This window comes from Plectropomus leopardus, chromosome 19 (assembly GCF_008729295.1).
Source record: "Plectropomus leopardus isolate mb chromosome 19, YSFRI_Pleo_2.0, whole genome shotgun sequence".
NCBI classification, from domain to species: domain Eukaryota; kingdom Metazoa; phylum Chordata; class Actinopteri; order Perciformes; family Serranidae; genus Plectropomus; species Plectropomus leopardus.
The window spans coordinates 21,256,065-21,277,369 of record NC_056481.1 but is presented as its reverse complement, the minus strand read 5'-3'; the positions used below and the strand labels follow the sequence as shown (position 1 = coordinate 21,277,369).

At 39.7% G+C, this 21,305-nt stretch overlaps 2 protein-coding genes across 2 annotated transcripts in view; both read right to left on the bottom strand.

Annotated features, from left to right (window-relative positions):
- si:dkey-191m6.4 (rho GTPase-activating protein 22) overlaps positions 1 to 12,132 on the bottom strand; it is a 40,055-nt gene extending 27,923 nt beyond the window's left edge. Inside the window, exons 1-2 of the mRNA XM_042508288.1 lie at positions 12,090 to 12,132; positions 1,741 to 1,940 (exon numbers count right to left, since the gene is read on the bottom strand). Coding sequence (XP_042364222.1) covers positions 1,741 to 1,940; positions 12,090 to 12,132 — 243 coding nt within the window. The remainder of the gene's footprint in view (positions 1 to 1,740; positions 1,941 to 12,089) is intronic.
- Positions 12,129 to 21,305, bottom strand: part of LOC121959105 (sulfotransferase family cytosolic 1B member 1-like) — a 14,738-nt gene continuing 5,561 nt past the window's right edge. The window contains exon 7 of the mRNA XM_042508286.1: positions 12,129 to 12,461. Coding sequence (XP_042364220.1) covers positions 12,129 to 12,461 — 333 coding nt within the window. The remainder of the gene's footprint in view (positions 12,462 to 21,305) is intronic.

Sequence of the window (21,305 nt, the reverse complement as noted above, 5' to 3'; positions counted from 1 at the left end):
GTGTGTGGATGCCTGTTAGCTACAGTGATGGCAGATGGCTGCTGCCTATATTAAATGAACAGCAGTCACGCAGAGCGAAGACGGAAGAGATCAATAAAAGTGTTGGGATTTAAGCCAGGAATGTAAAGAGATGATTATTATGTTCTAAAGGTTGTCTGTCTGTGTGTGTGTGTGTGTGTGTGTGTGTGTGTGTGTGTGTGTGTGTGTGTGTGTGTGTGTGTGTGTGTGTTTGTTTGTGAGGTCACTCCAGGCCAGCCACCATTTTGCTTGTGAGCCTCAATCAGAATCATGATGGGAAAATGTGAGTCAGCCACAGAGCAGACGTTTCTCAGGATCGATTAGGGGTTTTACTCTGTAAATATTTTTATGACGGTGTTCTAATGGAGGAGGAAACCAGGCGTCCCAGAATGCTTCGCTGTTTGGTACTAATGCACTAAGATGTCCTGTGCGTGTGGTGACTCATCATCACTGCAGTGTGTTTTTATTGTTCTCACATAAAGTGTATGCAGACTTAAAAACAGTTAAAAAAACATTATTTGTGCATCTGCTCACTCCAGAATATCTTCAACCCTGATGTCTGCAGATGTTTGAAATGTGCTTTGGGCTCACATTACTGTCACTTTAACTGCCTTCAGTTTGTTGCATTTTGCAGTTGGTGGATGCTAGAAAGTGTGTTTATAGAATTATGACAGATCAGACGAGAAGCGCAGGTGTATATAATGTTAATGATGGCTGGATTCCATGTAGCTGCTTAGGTTGGAGAGTCCTGGTAATGTGCATGCTGTCAGTCTCACTGCTATTTTAGGGCTTTATGAGAAACAGTTTATTATTGTTTGTGTTGCTGATAGCTGGCACTCGGTAGATATGTTTTATTTTGTCGGGTTGCTGTTGTGCTATCTCGCTAACTACCGTATTGAATCCATCCTGCCAGTCTTCCGGTTTCCCTTTTTGAAAAACATTTTTTTGTTTGTTTGTTTTCTTTTCTCATTTTTATTATTATTTTCTGCTGGGTAGCTTAATTTAATGCAGGATTTTATGTAGGGTAGGCCTATATAAGCATTTTGTTTCTGCCTGTACCTTTTCAGTCATTATCACCATACATTATTTACTTTATGCTGTTATCAAAAAGTATATACTATAAAATATAAATATGTAGTATTATACATTAGAGTATATACTGCAAGTGTTTTTTGTCTTTGCCATGTTGTGTCTGATGACTAATCAAAATACTACTACTACTACCACCACTACTACCACTACTACAAACACCAATTGTTGTTAGGCAGAGTTATTTCCCCTTATGCAGGTGCAGATTATATGCACTAGTTTGCCATCAGCTGTAGTCGTTACGTTTGTGTTCATGTGTAATTTTTTGGCCAAGACAAAAGTGACGTGAGGCGACTCAATAGTCAGCTTTTGTTTTGTGTGTGTGGGTCTAAAAAACTGGTGGAATTCCCTTTTAACTGTCACTATAGACATAGAGAACATAATTACAATTATGCTTTTAACTGATGATTAATCAGATAATCATGATCATGATCTTGCATTAATAAAAACACTCTCTGACTCATTATCCTGCAATAATCCATCAGTCCTCCAGAGAGTGCGGAGCTGCACCGCGGGGGCAGAGATAAAAATCTTCCATTTAATTGTGTAAATATAATCACACAAGCCAAAGAGCAGCTCAGCCATCGCTCTGTCAGTGTATCCCACTGTGTGCAAACATGGCTGCGGTGTTACCTGTGGTTTGGTCTCCTCCTCGTCTTTGTAAAAGAAGAGCTGATCCGAGCGCAGCACGAACCAGCGCAGCTGCCAGTTCTTCATGATGCTGCGCTGCTTCTTTAGCCAGCCGGCTTTCAGGGCCCCCTCCTGCAGGCTCGGGGAGGCCGGCCGGCACGAGCCCCGCGACACCTCGCCCATCACCATGCTCTTGGACCTGGCTGCAAACACACAGAAAGCATTTTTAATAAGGCACAAAGCGAGGGGGTTAAAGGGGGATTGATTCGGTCGTTCTGCTCGCAGTATTTCTGTGGCCCTTGTCTTTTCATTTTGCCCCTAATAGAAGGTCGTGTTTCCCCTCATTGTGCATGCTGTATGCACACACATGCTCGCTTCAGTCGTGAACACACGACCTTCTGCCCCGGGCTGAGACACCTCGAGATGAAGGGGGAGTGTAGAGACGCAGCAGGCACAAATAATAACAGAGAGAGGAGAAAATAGAGACTGTGGAGAGGGAATACACACACACACTCACACACGTAGACATAGCCTCAGGTGACAGGGATCCCCCCCTTCCATTTCAGAGGTCCTTGGGAGAGACTTATTGTGTGTTGCTGCAACCGAATAGAGAGGCAGAGGCTTTCGAGCTGGGATAATAGGACCACATGGGACTGACTGACTCTCAGCAAACGTGTGTAACCTGAGCTCAGTCAAGGACACGTTTAAAAGGGAGAGGACGGCTGCTTTATAGCAGTGTCTCTGACATCAGGTTTTTCCCCACTGAGCTGCTCATGTTGTCCTTGTATGACATCAGCTGTGGAAGAAATAGATTAAAATCTCTGTCATGTGTCATTTTTGACAGTATTTGATAATATTATTGCATCAGCTGACACCTGAAGCATGTGTCTTTGCGAAGCATGTGGGATAATGTTGCCATTTGCAACACTGAGTGGAGATTTCACAGTTTTATAAGAATGAGAAAAGGCCACAGAGCTCAGACGAGTGCTATATTCTCGTCAGGCAAACAAGGCAATGCTGTTTGAATAATGTATAATTTATAGAAATCATTTGTGCAGACATCCTCCCTGCTGCTATGCGTTTCGTGCCACACACACACACACACACACACACACACACACATTCACAGAAATGATCAATGTTGAGGTGGCACAGAGGGAAGAGGGGGATGGATGGATGGATGGGGAGGGGGAAGAAAATCAATGTTGATTCTTTTTTATTGTCTCCTCTCTCCAGCGTACACACAGCCTAAAGGACAGGGCTCATTTTTATTCCATGTCACAGCCTTTCTTGGCTGCCTGTAGAGCCTGTTGATCCTCTGAGATTTGTTGAATGATGGATGGACTGATGATTTCTAAAAGGTGTACAAAGGTGTAGAATTTTGAACCTGTTTTTTTATGAAATAAACAATAATAAATAAAACCAGAGACCATCTCATGATGGGATCACTCAAGTTGCACAACAGCAATCCAAGATTTAAAGGGGATAGTTCAGATTTTTTGATGTGGGGTTGTGTCAGGTACTTCAATAGTCAAAACTCCCTCCTAAAAAAACACAATATCAGTTCAGGTGTACGCTATATTGAGAGTGTGTTCACTGCTTAACCTTAATGTCAGAAAGTCATTTCCAACGAGAAAATGCAGCTGTTATCTCTCTATCTTGAAAGCCAGATAGTGAGTTCTCAGTTTAATCATCCTCTCTCCAAATTTGGACATTGTTGTGGGGCTGTGAATGCAGCACAGGTGGAACTTGACATATTTCCTTTTTCCTCAGCAGCAGTTTGTAAGGTTTGAGTTTCAGGTTGGATAATTAATCCTTAGATCTGCGATGGCCTCAAGCTCACCTGGTAGAGTGTGTGCCACATAAAGGCTGGGGCCTTTGCAGCAGCTGAGGTTCGATTTCAACCTGTGGCCCTTTGCTGCATGTTATCCCGCTTTTTCCTCCCACTTTTCCTACGTATCTTTCAACCAGTTAGAACCAGTTGAAATTTCTCCTGGTTAAATTTCCTTTAGTGTTTATTATTCAGGAGGTTTTTGCCAGGAGCTGAATTATCCACAGAGGTCTCTTCCTTTCCAAAACAAATAGAGCTGGAGATTAAAACATGATGAAAACACAAAAGTATATAAAGCAGTATCATGTTACAAATCAGTGTTTCTTTTCAAGAATTTAATCGAACATGCAAGATTTAACCAATCAGTAAATGGGCTATGCACTGCTGTCAGTATATGCATTACCTTGCTTTGAGCTTTGATTGAGGAAAAGATGTATTTGTTATTGTTTGAAAGAAACAAAGTTTTTATGTTTTTTTCTTTTTCAAAAAAAGATCAATCGATTAAAGGATCGCTCTTTTTTTTTTTTTTTTTTTTTAACCAATAACCGATTACAATTTGCAACCCTATTTTGTCAAATTACTTGTTGCAGATGGGCTTTTAACTACAGTGGCTGAAACAAAAATGTGAAAACGTGTAGAAACATGGCATTGCAACATGGCGATCTCCATAGACAAGGACCTGCTCCCTATGTGGATAAAAACAGCTAATTCTAAGGTAACGCAACAGTTCTTCTTTCAGGTGATTATACACTAAAGCGACTTAATATATCACTATTTCTGACAATATATCCCCCTAAATCTGACACACTGGTGTTTTAATGTGCAGCCATTCACTGTGGTTCCAAGAGAATATAGCTTTTCTAATTAATATTTTTCTATACTTTAATCTAGATATCTTTTGCATGACGCTTTAATCCAGGTTTCCATTGTCTGTTGACTTAATGGACTTAATCGTCCTTTAGTCATTTACTTCCAACCTGGATCCGTTACGCTCATGTTGTAACAGCCAGACATTCCTGCCTTTTCTTTTGTCGCCCTCTGCTCTCTCCTCTACCTCGGCTTTCCTCATTTATCCATCTTGTGTTAATTCTCATCTCTGTATTTTCCCTTCACTTCTCCTACTTTGACTCGCTCTAATTCTTCTCTCCCTCTTTATGTTCAGCGCTGCTGCTCCTGTTGAATCAAAGCTCTGTTATTACTGGGAGCACACACGGCACATGCAACACACACACACACACACACACACACACACACAAAGGAGGATCCTTGTTCTCATCACTGGCACCTCATTTGAGCCATTTTTATGGAATAAATTAGTTCTTAGATTAGAGGCACATTTCCATGAGCTATTTTTAAAATATAATTATTTCCATTAATTTGGAGAACAATGTTAATAATTTATGCACTGCAAAGCAGTCTTAATTACTTTTTGCAGTTGTATAAGGCTTGATTGTGGTTTTATGTTTGCCTGTTAGCCTTAAATAGCCTTCTGTATATTTAAATTAAAAACTGCCTCAAAGTTCTACATGCTACATTTTTAAGTCACTGTTGATTTTTTTTTCCATTTACCCTTTTAGCTTCCATCCCTCCAAACAACCGCTACTGACCAATAACCAGCAATAATCACAACTTTTACTCATTATTACACTATACTGTAAGATCATACACTATATCTCACCTTTGCTCATTTCTTGCATCTTTTGAGTATTGATTGGGTATTTTGCAATACTGATGCTAAGACAATACTTTTAAAATAGTAACATGTAAATGGAAAGCCCAAACAGTGTGCAAATGACAGTCAGACTTTTTTTGTTTTAATGGAAAAATTTTAAACTTTGATCTTTAAAATTGAACAATGAATGCTTAAAGTCTGATTTATGTTTTGGCGCAATGCACATTTTAAGAGTTCAAGTTCAAGTTAATCTTTATTGTCCCCAAGCGGGCAATTTGTGTTGCAGCATAGTACTTGACATAAAAAGACACAACAGACACCAGAAAGAGCACAGTGTCCACAGTAATGGCATATTTTTGGCAGAATATAGTGTCCCTGGACACTTTGCACTCATGTCGCGCACCTTGATTTAATTTTGTTATGTCGCAGACATTTTCATATTTTGTCCTGCAGCAAGATATGTTGTAGCACTATTGTTGCCATGAAGATAGAGGTTTTAAATCCACAGCGACTTAGACCCGCATACAGCGTCTCCATCCAAAAAGTATTTATTTATTTATTTATTTTAAAATCAACTACAAAAATGATAAACCCTCCTTTTAATCTTTTTGACCTCCTAAATGACTTGAAGGAATGTCTCTGTCCTTTCAAGTGTCCAATGTTTGTTTCTCCAGCAGCCTGTGTCCTAATAATATATTGACTGTTTATTTTTATAGTTTGCACATCTTTTAGATGCATTATTTAATAAGCCATGTTAGAGGAAGCCGCACATTGGCTTCCTCTGCTCTCTCTCCGAGTGGGGCGGAGAAACACCATGCGTTATAGCTGAAAGCAAAACAAGAAACTCTCAAAATGAGCTGAAATGAAACGAGTGCTCATATGTTTGGTTGACAGTCTTATACTGTGTTTTTTTTGTTTATGGTGTCTGGTGTTGATAATTGAGGTGTTGTAGCATTTATTCTATGGCAAAAGCCTGAAGTGGTCAGTGGTCACATTGAAGCTTTATACATTTGACGTCATACTCTCTGCTCTCTGCTCTCTGCTCTCTGCGTCACCGGCACAGAGGAATGATTGCACTTTGGCTCGCTCTCTTGCTATTCACACAACCTGGTTCCGAAATAAGACACCAAATTCTGCACTGTGATTCAGTACAGAACGTACCGGTCGTATAGAAACCCCATTCCTACTCCTGCATCTTTCAATCAGCCCTTTATAAGTTTGTATTATTTAAACATTGTTCTTGTTTAATCACTGTCAAGATCGTAGTCCCAATGCAGCCCTCTCCATTTCTACCAAGTGTGACGAAACCAACCAGACAGACTTATTTGATAGTGTAAATATGAAAGGCGTAATACATCTTACGGCAACATAAACTGAACCCTAAAACCGTGGGCGCGTTTACTTTTTCCATCACATTGCCAGCTAAAAGTGGCTCTCACCTTCCCCGTCCTTCTTGACCCGTCTGTTTCTCCTCACCACATCACGTCCCTCGTGTCTTTCCATCTGTCCACACCCCGCCAGTGTTCGCATCAAAGAGCACCACTGTTTAACACATCAGCTGTCTGGATCACAGACTGAGTGGAACATACGATGATTCACGGCTGAGTCACAACAACGGATTTTTGAGTGAGTGTGTGTGTGTGTGTGTGTGTGTGTTTCTGTGTTTGTGTGTGTGTGTGTGTGTGTGTGTGTGTGTGTGTGTGTGTGTGTGTGTGTGTGCCAGGCTCAACTACCCACTGCGCCAATTTGGACCTTCTGCTCTGAGTGATTCAGACCTTCCTTGGCTTGGGTGGAGCTGCTCTGTGGTCACTTCTACAACTATCAGCTACACCGCTAAAAGAGGCCGTTTTACTGTAAAACTGTGCATAATCACTGCAATTCACTCAAACAGACAGTGCAGTTATGGCTCATTCATTTACAGTAGATGGCAGTTATAGAAGAGGGCTGAGTCAAATAATAGGGGCCTGACTCTGTGGGCAGATGTGTAGTTTGACCACATGTTGATAATTTATGTAAATTGGTGCGTTTGACATGTGATTTTGGGGTCAAGGACAAATAATTGTAAGTATGGAGCTGAATATCCAGGACCACCACATGGACAGACTCATTCCGTCATGAGCTCATACATTATATCATGAACGTGTGTCGGTGTGGAGGGGGATTTGCTGAGCAGACAAAATACTGTAGACCTTGTTTTTTTTTAAAAAAAATTTTGACTTCATCTACAATTTATATCAAAAGGAAAAACAAATTTAACCTTGATCACCCAAAACATTGTCAGCACTATGGCAGTCATTGGAGAGATGAAGCTTGCTCCACTAGTCATTCATTTTTTCCACAAATATCTCTATAAACTCGTAATGTGAATCTAGTAGTTGGCATGAGTTTGAGACATTCGTTGTGATGATAAAATAACCATTGGAATAAATTGGAAAAAAAAAAAAAAGCATTGTCCCATGAGAGGCTGAGCCACAGAGCTGGTAAAGGATGCAATAACAGAGACAAATATCTCAAAACCTGCACCAAAACTATCACTCAATACTATACAGTGAAAATGATTTATAATTTTAATTGATCACACAAATGTTCCGCAAATTCACACGACCCGAGATGCAGTAGATACAGCCAGCGTGTCCAAATGCATTATGGTTGGCGAGATTTCTGCTTGTTCTATCAAAGGAAGTAACAAATCAGATGAGTGCTGCAAATATTGAAATTCTGACCGTGCATAAAAGCACTCAGAGCTGTTAATGTTACAATGTGAACAAATGGTTGTCCACACAGAAGTGGTGTTGCAAATGAAGGGCCTTGAAGCTACATTCTCAGACACACACACTCGAGGCCCCTGTGATGTCACTTAATGCAGTTTGCAGTTGTATATTTATCATCAGCAGGAAATGGATGTATGGCTCTCGTGCACATCATAGAGGAGCCTCTCCATTAGCATGGCGAGGCGGTTACGCATCTACACAATACTACACTCATGGCTAAATCACATACACACACACACACACACGCACACATATATTTCAGGTGCATCAGTGCGTGGCTTCCAGTTAGCCTATCACTGTTGATTAATGTGAAAAACATTGCGTGTGTGTCTGTGTGTGTGTGTGTGTGTGTGTGTGTGTGTGCGTGCGTGCGCGCATGTGTGTGCGTGTGTGTGGCAGGCCGGAGGTGTGGCCAATAAGATGGAGCCTGTATGTGAAAACTGCAGTGGAGCAGAAATGATCTGCATCAGCGGGTGTGCGCGTTATCTGTGCATTTCTGTGCATCTCCACATGCTCATTACCTGAGTGTGTCAGGGTGTGAATGTTTCATCTGTGCAGCGCGCTCTTCTCGCTCACAGAATCTCGTCATCATGTGCCTCGGAAAGGCAGGATGTCAGGGTGTTGCTACATTGCAGGACTTTGATCACAAAACCATGGTAACGCAGATCAAAAAGACGCAGCAGGAGAATGAAGCAGCTGATATGTGGGTAATTAAAGCTGCTACTAGATTTCTGGAGCCAAAGAAAAATGCACCAAGAACCAGATTAAATCTTTAATATGTCGCGGGTTGTAGCACAGCAGGCTTTTTTTATGGGGCAGATACTGTTGATGATGTGATTCCTAGTCAGAGAAATGAATTTACTGCCATCCAAGATTAGTAGCAAATTGCATTTGGGGGGTGATGTTTTTAAAAATGCTACCATTTGTCATAGTTTGAAACTGTCAAACAGAAACAGAAATTAACTAGATTTTCACACTTCCAGTGGTCTTTGGAAATATCATGCCATTAATGCTTCCATCAGAAATACAACATTCATCATAATCACTTCATTCTACATGTCATTTAAGATTTATTTAGTTTTTCATTTGACATTATTTTGGGTGATGTCAATTTTATTTAATATTTTTTGCAGAATTTGTTTTTCTTTAATTTTTTTGATGACTTTTGGAGATTTTTTTTTTTTTACTTTTGCTGATTGTTTGAAGGGGGGCATAACTATATTTTAGTTTTATATTGTGATATTTAATCAAAATTACAGAATGTCATCAGGCTGAACACAGCTTTACAGCCTCGTTGTGGTGGTAAAAGTCTCATGACTGTAGTGCAGTTCGTTTATAGCCTAACATTAGCTTTTTTTTCTGGCAATTACATTTACACTTGGAAAATCCTGAATGTGATGTTAACTTTGTTGGGGGTTATCCTGTCAAAATTTGTAAGTATCATATGCGTTTGTTCACCACAGAACTTATTTTCTGCAATAATCCAGAATCCAATGGAAACATTCAAAAGGCTTTTTGATGAGGGGACCAGGGTGGCACTAACTGTAAATGTCAAAGTATGTCAATGTACTGGACATTCAGTGGGACCATTCTCCAAGATAAGCAATGTAAGGAGAAGGAGCACTGAGACAGACAGGCAACATTGAGTTTTTTTATGTAGCTTTTCCTCTTTGGGAGACATAAGTTGTTAAATTCATCATTTGACATGCTGATGTCTAATGTCTTTGCTAGCTGCAGGTATTTTGTTGGCATATCAGCTCTTGGTTGTATATTGTGGCACCAATAGTTCTCCCCTCACGTGGTTGTGGTTTTTAGGGTATAGTGCTCTGTGCTGTGTCGTTATAGACTGAATCACTTTGTTTCTTTACAATAACTTTTGAGTAGAAAACCCTTGTGTAACATACATGAACATACATAACTGATGTTTGGAACTGATATGCATTTACAATATCAATGAACTGCAAGTTTTTTAAAAATTTTTTAGAATAAGTCAAGTGAAAATTTAAATGTACAAATAAAAATAGTGCTCTGAGGTTTTAGAAAGTATACATTCCTCCCATTCTGACACTTTCTTTGCACTTTTTAATTAATACATTTTATCGATTATCATTTAAAAAAAATACTGATACAGATATCGGCCCCAATAATTGGCTAGGGCAATAAAATTTCTACCCCGACTCTACCCCCCCGACTTGCAAATTCAAATAAAACATGTATATGCTATATTAAGGGCTGGGTGACTTGGCTTCAAAATAATATCCCCATATTTTTAGGCTATATCACGATACACTGTATACCTTTTGATATTTTGAAATCTCCTCTAAACTGTAGACTTAAACGTAAACTTATCAAATACGAAACTGTTTAATGAACTACATTTAGAGTCAAATTTTAAAAAATGACGTTATAGTTAATCTCTGATGTTCAGGTTATGGTTATTTAAAATGTCCCACGTGGAACAAGCCATGGTACATCGAGTATATTTACTATATAACTGCATACCTGAGCCAGTTTGTCACTGACCTTCTAGCATCATGAATGTCGCAGCCATCAATAAAAACAAAATAAAAAACGTCAATGACATTTATATTATTGATTCATATTTCGAGTGCCCTCTTCGACTTTCAGGTTTGCCAGTCAGACAGTCATGTAAAATGTCAAATGCTCGCTGCTTAATGTTCGTTTTTTGACCTGCTTTAACCTCAGCTGTGTCTACTCCACCATTACACCTGTCACATACCCGTTTATTCATACAGCAAATGTGATGCTGTCAGCAGCCAAGCACCAATCTGCAGAAGGTATGCAGAGAATCCTTCTCACGCTCGATCATTGGGTCGCTTTAATCTCTTCAATTTTCAGCGTCTTAACAAAAGTGCAGCGCGTGCAGCAGGGTGCATTTTGTTTTTGTTTTTAATTATATTTTGTGCATTTGATCTTCTGCAAATACACCTGAACTCAAAAATAATGCCACTCGTGTTCATTCCGATTATCTTGCGCAGCCTAAACGTGATGTAATCAATTAAGTGCTAATTTACAAGACAGTGAATCACATCGAGCCAGCTGAATCTGCTTTTAATATGCAGATTTAATCCACTTTACTACCAATTTCACGCCGCTTCAGCGAGGAGGATTTACACATCCCTCTCCAATTCTTGGGAACTATTCAATTCATCTTAATCAGATCCAGCTGTATAATTGCAGTCATGGAGATTAGTGCCAAAAAAGGAAGGAAGGACATATTACTACATGCACACACATACACACTGCACATGCACAAATACATGCATGTCACACACAGCAGCTGACGGCTGCCAGATAGCGCCGAGTGTTGCAGTGATGAAACTAGAGATGCTGCACACTCCTCTTAACCCTTTAACACCTTCAACACGGAAAAAACGTAATGTGCAACAAAATGTCCTGCAAACTGCAAATTCTTTTTTAAATAAATAAAGTAAAAGGTGACAAGGAAATGATCTGAAAATTAGTTGGCAGGGTTAATTAGATAATATCAAAAAATAAAATTGTCTTAATTATAATTTTAGAATTATGTGGCAAAAAAAGAGAAAAAAAAATGTAATACAATTGCTTTTAGCACTTTCTAGAGGCAATTTTCATGTTTGGTAGTTTGTTTGTTAGTTACTTTTTTGGGGATATTCTTGTAACTTTTCACTAATATTTTGTTAATTTTTGGGTCATTTTTTAGTAAGTCGCTTGTGAAGCCAATTTGCTCAGGTTTTGGAAGGGTTAATAGAATTCACACCAGCAGTGTTGGCCAGCTGTAGTAGAATGCCAATGTACGCTGGAGCTTTTCTGAGCTGCAGCTTCATTAACAGATGTGTCAGAAAATATATGCATTGGGGAAAAAAAGTGACACATCCTTGTGTAGAATAAAAATTATAAGCAAAAAAGCACTTTTTAAAAATGCAGTATATTTGTAAAAGTGCAGATAAAGCATCACTAATGCATCTTCTGACGTGACAAACTGCCATCAGAGTCCTTGTCAGATACGAACGATGTGTCACTGCAGAGTTTTGAGTGAAGAAGCAGCTGCTGTAGATGTGAATGCAAACAAACGTACCTCTCCTGGTCTGTCTGATCTTTGGGCTCAGCATGGCTGTCATCGCTCGGCCACGCACTCTCCTCTCATGTTCTTGTACATCCAAGCAGCACCCCACCCCTCGTCTCTTTCCCTCTGCCTCTCCGTGCCTCTCTCCTCCTCGTCTCTCTCTGACCTTCTGCAGTGCGGCCGGCAGCGAGGGGGTTGGGTGAACAGGCGAAGAGGAGGAGAATGAGAGGAGAAGGGGGTGGTGAGGGAGGAGGCGGAACTACCCCTCTCTTTTTTTTCCTCTACACACGCCCGGTGGCCTCCACCCCTCTGTGTTACATTATTCATAGCGGTGCATCCACCTTGGGTTGATGGAGGAGGTTTTGGGGGTGGATCTCCCACCGGCTGACTCACCGGCACACAGATGCCGGTTTTTAAGTGGTGTTATTTTCAGCGTTTTTCATAAAGATCTGCTTTTGTAAAAGGGAGAAAAGGAGAAGGGGGTGTTCATGTGGCAGGTGTCTCCTCCTCCTGCATCTAATTAAGATGTAGCTTGTCTCCACCTCCTTCCCTTAATCACCCATCCCTCCTCTGCTTTCTCTCCTGTGTTATCTCCTTTTCTTTATAATCCTCCCACCTCTCCCGCCACAATTCCCTTCTGATTCTACTCCACATCCGCCAGTCTCCACTCTCTTTTCTCTCTCTCTTAATTATTTTTCTTTACAATTTTTTTGTCTTTGTCACTCTCGGCTTTCTAAGAACGACGCTGCCTTCAATTAAAAAGTCAGACGTGGGAAAGTCCCAGCTTGTACATCAGGTCGTAATTACATCCTCCAGGCATTCCAGTGGCACAACTCAGAGAAAACCAGGGGGTAGAAAAAAATACTGTTCCACCTCTAAAAGACAACGTCCTGTCGCCTTGAGCTACAGTGGGCTATAATCAACACAAGAAAGAGTGTAGGAGTGTGGCAGTGTGGGAGCAAGAAGAAAAATGTTCATTTTGGCTCCTGGTTTTGATTTGGTTGCAGTTTAAAAAAGTGTGTTGTGCAATAGCTTAAAGGGATAGTTCTGATTATTTAAAGTGTGGTTGTATGGGGTACTTATACACAGTCAGTGTATTACAAACAGTAGTTTGGAGAAGCAGACGGGAGTCTGACACAGAAGCTAAGCAGTGTACTGCTTTGGAGGGGTCAGCAACAAAATGTATTTTAGCAGCCTAAAAAAAAAATCAATATCATTTTACGTGTATGCTATATTGAGAGTATTTTTACTGCTTTACCTAAATGTCAGACAGTGATTTCAGTGGGAAAATGAAGCTGTTGCTCTCTTCCATGTCAGACTCAACTAAGAAAAACATCACATTCCTCTTAAAAAAAGTCAGCATTATGATATTCTGGCAGAGCTGCTGGTCTAACACTACCTCACTCAGTTTGTTAATTTGTGTCATTGTGTAACTTTGACGTTTAAAGGGTTTACTTCAGATTCACCAAAGTCACACAATAACACAATTTAATTAACTGATTGAAGCAGCAGTAGACCAGCAGCTCCTGTGTTCAGCGAGCTAAAATGACTGTTTCTTTTTCATTGGAGTCTGGTGTTTTTGACAAGAGCATAGACGGGGAACTGAAGCCGTTAACACCATGCCCGTCAAAACGGGCTGTCTTGACAAAAAGCTGAAGCGGTGAGAATATAGATTTTTTTTAGGTTGGGCCTTTTTAGGTGGCTTTAATAGTTAGTTGCTCACTCCATCCACAGCAGTAGATTACTTTGCTTACATGTCAGACTCCTGCCTGCTTCTCCAAACTGGGGGCGTGCCAACAGACTTTATGTAATACACCGACCATAGATAAGAACATACAACTCCACATTAAAATATCCAAACTATTCCTCTGAGTCAGATATCAGTCTGTTGATTTTTGCTGATTGCAGTCTATTTATGTCATGTTTTTAAAATTTTCATGTCTTCTGAGCATTCCAGTACTGAAGCTGTTGCCAAGTGTACTCAAACTGTGAAGGTGCTGTTGTCAGGTAACGTTAATGCAGTGATATTCCCTTAGCAATCATTTACTTAAGAGGAAGATTTTAATGGTTGACAGGAATCCAGCCTCAACCTCCGCAAGCTGCAACTGACATATAACTATGTTTACACCCTGAAGAAGTTCTGGTTCTTATTCCAAAAAAGGCATTATTCATACTAAGCTGTTTACAAGGCTAATGAAAAGGAATACTTTACTAATTTTCACTTAAAAATGCAGCTGTGCATGCTTAGATCAACATCCCCTAATGTCAGAATAAAGAAAAGTGGAACAGCTGCAGTTTTCCGACACAGCCTCCCTCGTACATTCCTTTTAAAAAGTTCGGCATCGTGATATTCTGGTATGTCCAGAAATCTGTTGAAGTCTTTGATAATGTCTAAAAGTAGGTGTGTTTCTAGTTGTAACCACAAATGTTGGTGAGACTGAGAGTGTGAGGGGCGGGTCTGTCTCTTGATCAGCTGTATCCTTTGTGTCCGTGGTGGTGGCGCCATGGTTTGCGGGCAACACGAAAATGTGGATGTACCACCTGTAGTTTGACCAACAGCTCCACCCAGTATTGTAATTTATGTCATTTGGTGTTATTTATAATACATATAGGAGGTATAAATTCTGTAAAACTAATTTAAAAAATATTATATATATATATATATATATATATATATATATTTTTTTTTTTTTTTTTAAATTGTACTTAAATTGTTATGCCAAACCAAACCACAGCGTTTACCACAGCTATAAAAAGCCTTGTTTAGTAGTCACCCAGTTGAGATGTTTTTAGATTTAAAAAAAAAAAAATCTATTATTATTTTAGATTTTTGCACGAAACTCTGCATTAAAGGGCTGTGTCTGTATCTGATGTAGAAATGTCCTGCCCTCAGTCTTCAGTCCTCAGCGTCAGACCTGTCGTTGCTGTTAGCAGCTGTGCTCCCTCCTCCTCCTCCTCCTCCTCCTCCAGTGTACAGAGCATAATAGCCTTCAGTCGTGCACTGCAATTGAATCAGAACTGGCCTCACGTCAACCACAGCTGCTCTTATTACAGAGCAAAGAGACGCAGAGGGGGTGGACGAGTGTGTGTGTGTGTGTGCCCTCACGTAACATACATGCACATGTACACACAAGCTAACAAGCTTTTAAAATGGAACAGCACAGATCTGCTGCACACACACACACACACGGAGTAAACCAAAATGGAGCTAAAATGAGGCTGACAGAAACAGAGATGGGGTCACACACGCTGAAATGAAACAGAGAAAGAGTACACACACACACACACACACACACACACACACACACACACCCACCCAGCACCACACACACATTGACAAGATGAAGCATAAACACGGGGCAGTTACACGCACACACCACGAGGCCAAAAGGAGACTGCAATAAAAAGCCGTCAGTGCCAGTGCTTGGTTTGAGACTGAGGTTGGGTGAAAGCGTTATGTTCTGGGTGTGGCTCTGGGTGTGTCCCTCTGAATTTACCCTTTAAATCATCCTCATATTGTTCTATTATCACACAATGTTGCACAAAAGAGGAAGAGGCAGGATGGATGTTTGAAGCCACACAGCGAGAAGAGTGGCAGAGCCGCAAACCACCCAGCACCAAAGCGTTCCTGTTTTGTTTAGCCATAACCACCAGGCTGCTCTGTGTACACTTCACTGGGACTATCACTCTGGTGTATACAAGCCTCCACGCCTTTTTCGGAGCACCACATTTGCTGATTCAGGCGCAGCAGTGTCAGGGCCCATGTGAGCTCAAAAAGTTGGATCATGTTGGTGGAAATATTTTGCATCCATACCAGTTGTCGACTGAATGACTGTCATTCTCCAAAGCCTGCAGTATTGAAAGTTGTTTCTGTACCGGGTTTAACATTAGTTAGACTGACAGCATGAGAGGTGAAATACTATGATGTTATTGTTATTGAGTCAGCCAGTTGAGCATGTGTTCAGTCATAGGAAACAGAGACAAAAAACTCTGGCACAAAATAAGTACTCTAAACTAGACGTAACATTTTAAATAGGTAAAGTATACTTATTGTCTTGTATTGTTTTGTGCAATGCACTTAGTCCCAGGTTAAATACCCAATATACTTGAATTATAATTATATTTATTGGTTATTACAAGTGTATTTATTTTAAAATGGAACAAAGTATACTTAGTGTACTTTACGAGCACAGTTATAAGCAAAAAGTTATTTTTTTATGTACCAACAATGTCCTTAATAAAATAATGATTTGTCAGTAGTGTTACTAAAGACATACTAAAACAAATTAAAGTTTACTTGGCAGAACTACACCATTTAGATGCACATGAATATACGTATATATATATATATATATGTGTGTGTGTGTGTGTGTGTGTGTGTATATATATATATATATATATATATATATATATATATATATATATAATATTATTATGCACCTCTAAAAACTGTACTTTTCTCTACTTGAAGTGTAGTTCAATAAAATTTTCACTTAACGTTGGTACACTTTATTTAATAAATGTCTTTGAAAGGAGAGTAAAGTATTTGTTAAAAATACATTTAAATTGCAATTTATTTAAATTCAAGTAAGTAAAATATAATTAAGAAATGCTTTCAGTACAGTAGTGTTTATAAGAGATCTAAGTTTATTTAAGTGCATCTTAATGGTGTCTCAAAATAGTATAGGCAAGTACACTTAGAAGTATTTTAGTATGTCTTTAGTAGCACTATAACATATATTTAGCATATTAGGTACACTATACATACAGGAATTGAGGGCCACAATTGTAAACAGTTATCGCCAGCAGAAGTAAAAGTGAAAGCCAACCTTTGTCCACATGTTTTTTTACCTTGCTATACTTGCATCTTATCAGCGCCGTGTACGAGATTTTCGTCGCTTCCTCTTCGATGCACATGGTTGCTACCTTTTGTTATAAAATCTTGACTTCACCTGCATGCTGTGCCCAGGGAAGTCCTGAATCAACTCGCTCTTGGAGCCAGCCTCAGGTGGACATTAGAGGAACTGCAGTTTTTGGCTCTTAATGTTGACTTCTTATTGCTGCTAGCTTGGCAAGCGCTATCCCAGCTACACTCAACATGCCATCACACTGTCATTTTCTTGTGAATTGCAGAAAAACCTTATACACAGATATTCAACTTTCGTAGCATGCTATGTTGAGCATGCAGCTGTCAGCGTTTCTCTTGTTAATAATCATGCTTCTAGTTGTCCCCAGTCACCCCTGAGGTCAAATAATGTCACAGAGAATGAACCGTGGCTGGAATGCTAACAAGTCCTCAGAATCCATCGTGTTTAGATAACCTTGTAAAATATTAATACTGCGGTTGATTAAAATTTCATACTGTTAGGGATGGGCTGGGCGAAAACAGACCAGCAGGGAGGCTGCTGAAGGTGCGACTGTTGACTTAGCATTATTTATTGATCGCCACCGACTGGCTGTGATGGGCAGTCACCAACAGGCTGTATTGATAGTACCTCTGCCTCCCTAAATAATTGTGTTAAAATCAGATTTTATTTTCATTGCATTACTGCAAAAAAAGAGGATTTTTTTTAACTTACAATAAACCATATGGGTTATTGGCTAATTGTAAGATAAAACACAGGAGGAATAACACTGATCAAATCGCTTCACACATTGCGTTCATTAAAACCGTCTCTCTCCAATAAGTAACAGACTGAGGCTCTCTCCTGTAATTAGAAGACAGAAAATTAAATTGCGCTCGTTAAGAGACAAGTGTGACTGACTAAAGAGACGCACAGAAGAGAGGTGTCTCCCTTGAGGTCTGTCTGTCTTTACATCTGTCTGTCTCACTTTCTCGAACCTCCTCTCTGCCCCCATTACCCACCCTCACTCCTCTGTCACTGACAATTAGCACAGGGCCATGACTTCATCCTCTAATGGTTATGAGAAGAGCTGACAGGACAGCAGACTGTAGCGTATGCAATATGGATGGAAGCCTGCTGCCTGTCTGACTGTGTTTCTGTCTCTCTGTCTGAGTCTTCTTACTCAGTCCTTTTTTTCCACATTTGAGTTATTGCGCACAAGCATTTTTCAGCAGATGAACTTCTCTGAGGACGAAAACAATTTAGTTAGGAAGCTAATATTGTACATTATCTAGTGAATCTAACGTGATCTGTCACTGTTTTTTATTTTTACAAAGCCTGCAGCATTGCTGAGAAAGTGATATCTCCCGTGAATTGTCAGCACAGCAGAGGGCTTGTTATATGTCACTGTAACTGTTTCACCCTCATTTATCATATCCATCTATTCTCTATTCTAATGTTGTCATATTTTTAACTTTTCATATCTTTAACTTCTCCTGTCTAAAGAGTGTCACCATTGGCCTCTTACTCTCCTTTGACCCAATTGCCAGAATAAAAGCTGCCATTGTAAGGTTCTTCAAATCACATATATATAACATCTGTTAGTTATTATGCCATGGACATGTTAGAGCTTTGCATTTCAACAATGCTGTGGTTAATGTGTGGTTATGTTCAGGCACAAAAACCACTTGGGTGTGGTTAGGGAAAGATCATGTTTTGGTTTAAAATACCCAGTTTTGGTGATGATATTACTGCTGGGAACACAGCGATGGCTCACTAAAGAACACCCATTTACAGTGGCAGAATTGCAGCTGGAAACACGGTGATGACTTTCTAAAAATACCTGCTTTTAATGGCATATTCAATGCTGAAAATGCAGCAATGGCTTGCTAAAAAAACATTGGCTTTAGGTGGCACATTTGCCTCTGGAAATGCAGTGATAACCTGCTAAAAAAATACCCACTTTGGCATAATCAACTCTGGGAACACAGCGATTGCTTGCTAAAAAAAAAAAAAAAAAAACCACTTTGGTGGCACTTTCTCCACTGGAAATATAGCTGTGGCTCACAGAAGACCACCCTCTTATGGTGTCAGAATTGCAGATGGAAACAAAGCGATGACTTGCTAATAACACCTGCTTTTGGTGGCATATTCAAAACTGAAAATGCAGCAATGGCTTGCTAAAAAACATACGCTTTAGGTGGCACTATAACTTCTAGTAATGCAGTAATGTCTCACTAAAAACAACCAGTGTTATATTTTGCTCTATAACAATGTTCTGCAGCTTAATTATTTAAATTTAAAGTACGTTAAGTGATACCTCTGATACATAAATGTGCATGGAAGCAGAGTGTTAAGCTTATGAAAAGGCCCACAAAGTATTTGTGAGCTCCTGGTTTCATTTCTCATAATGTAACAAAGTCGAATTGCCCTCCGTCTCAGCCAATAAAGGAGCCAGGGCCATGCAATCCAAGTTAATTAGATTCTATTTGTGGCCACATTGCTTTGCCTCCGCAGCAAATCTGTTTCATTCATTCTGCCTGCTTGTGTATGTTTGGGTGATTGACGTACAGAGAGAGAGCGAGGGGATGGAGAGACTGATGGAGAGGAAAAAAGCAGGGAGAAACAAGGAGACAGCACATCTATATGTGTGTGCATGTGTGTGAATTGATTTTCAATAGCTCTGACAGTCTTTGTGTCCGGGAGCGTTGCCCAAAGAGCATCAGACTGTTCAGCTGTAACAGACCTCCAGCTGTAGCTGCTCTACAGTAAACCAAGCCATCATCAACCACAGAAAATAGCCTCAAATACATAAACAGATATCAATACCATCATGGCTTTTACTCCTGGTTGTTGCAGAAGGATAAATCTACCAGAGGAAAACATATGTGTTACAGTTAGCCATACTAAAGGGCTCTGATGTAGGAAAATGTCTTCAAGTTTGGGACAAGCGTCTACTTCTACAACAATGAACTGATTACATTTTGGCGGTCAAAGGTCACTGTGAGCTGATCTGTTTCAGTCTTGTGAACGCAATATCTCAAGAACACCTTGAGAGAATTTCTTTAAATTTGGCACAAACTCCCACTTGGACTCAAAGATGAACTGATTAATTTTGGTGTCCAAAGGTCAAGGTCACTGTGAACTTGCATCTGTCTCATTCTTCTGAACATTATATTCAGAAAAATAACTTGAGCGAGTTGCCTCAAATTTGGCACAAACATCCACTTGGACTCAGAAATGATTAGAATTTGGTGGTCCAGGGTTAAATTTCAAGGTCACTGTGACATCATAAAACATGTTTATGGCCATAACTCAAGACCTCATATGCTGATCATAACAAAATTTCACAGAAATGTTTAATAGGATTAAACAATAAAAAATGACATTTTATATCCAAAAAGTCATCTTTATGTGACTTAAAAATGTTTTTGCAAAAACACTTTTTCTGTCCATTACTCAACATTATATCTCAGGAGCAGATAATGAGACATTTTGTCAGATACTGAATAGGTGACTCAAATCTTTAAACTGTGCTAACTGTATGTATCTTTTGTGCTGCCGAGTGTGAAGTATCCATGTTTTCACAGAGCTGGATGTAAACTGTAAGTGCAACTTGCAAACAGTTGTCAGAGGCATACAACTGCAAGGCTTTACTTGTAGTTTTCTGTATTTAAACGATTAAGCTGTCAATCCAATATAAAGGATCATATGTTTTCCTCCAACGCTGCTCCATCTCACTGTATGGCTGAGTCAATACCAGGCTGCCTGCTTCTTAATGAGTCTATTTGCTGAGATCTTAATCCAGTCCACTCAGCACTCTTCAGCTCAGCGATGTCACGCACCTCTGAGGTTATTCATTGTTTTCAAATTGTATTGACTGTGGGGACATAGTGAGGACCCCGAGAACGGGTGAGATAGAAAATTGATCTTAATCTGGTAATAAGATAGAGAGGAATGAACAGAGGACAGAGGCCTTCATTGCCTTGAAAGGTGGATTTTAATGTGGCCATTTTTTGTGACCAAGGATTGTGACTGTACCAACCTCTCCCAGCTAAAAACACTTACCAAAACCCACCTTTCAGAAGTGATTTTAATGTGCCATTAACGTTGTGTGTACTTTATTGTGTATTGTAGTTTAATCTATTTTGTTGTCTTTTGTAAAATGTCTTTTAGTACCTTGAAAAGAGCTCTAGGTTTAGGTTTAGTTTATTTAAAAGAGGGTAGTGCTAATTAATACATACACAAGGTATAAAAATGCCAGAACAAGCCAGGAGGCTATTTTTCATCTGTAGTCCCTTGGACACGGTGTTACACAAAGCTTCTTAAAAAAACAACAAAGCAAAATGAAAAAAATTAATACATAAAATAAATTTAAAAATAA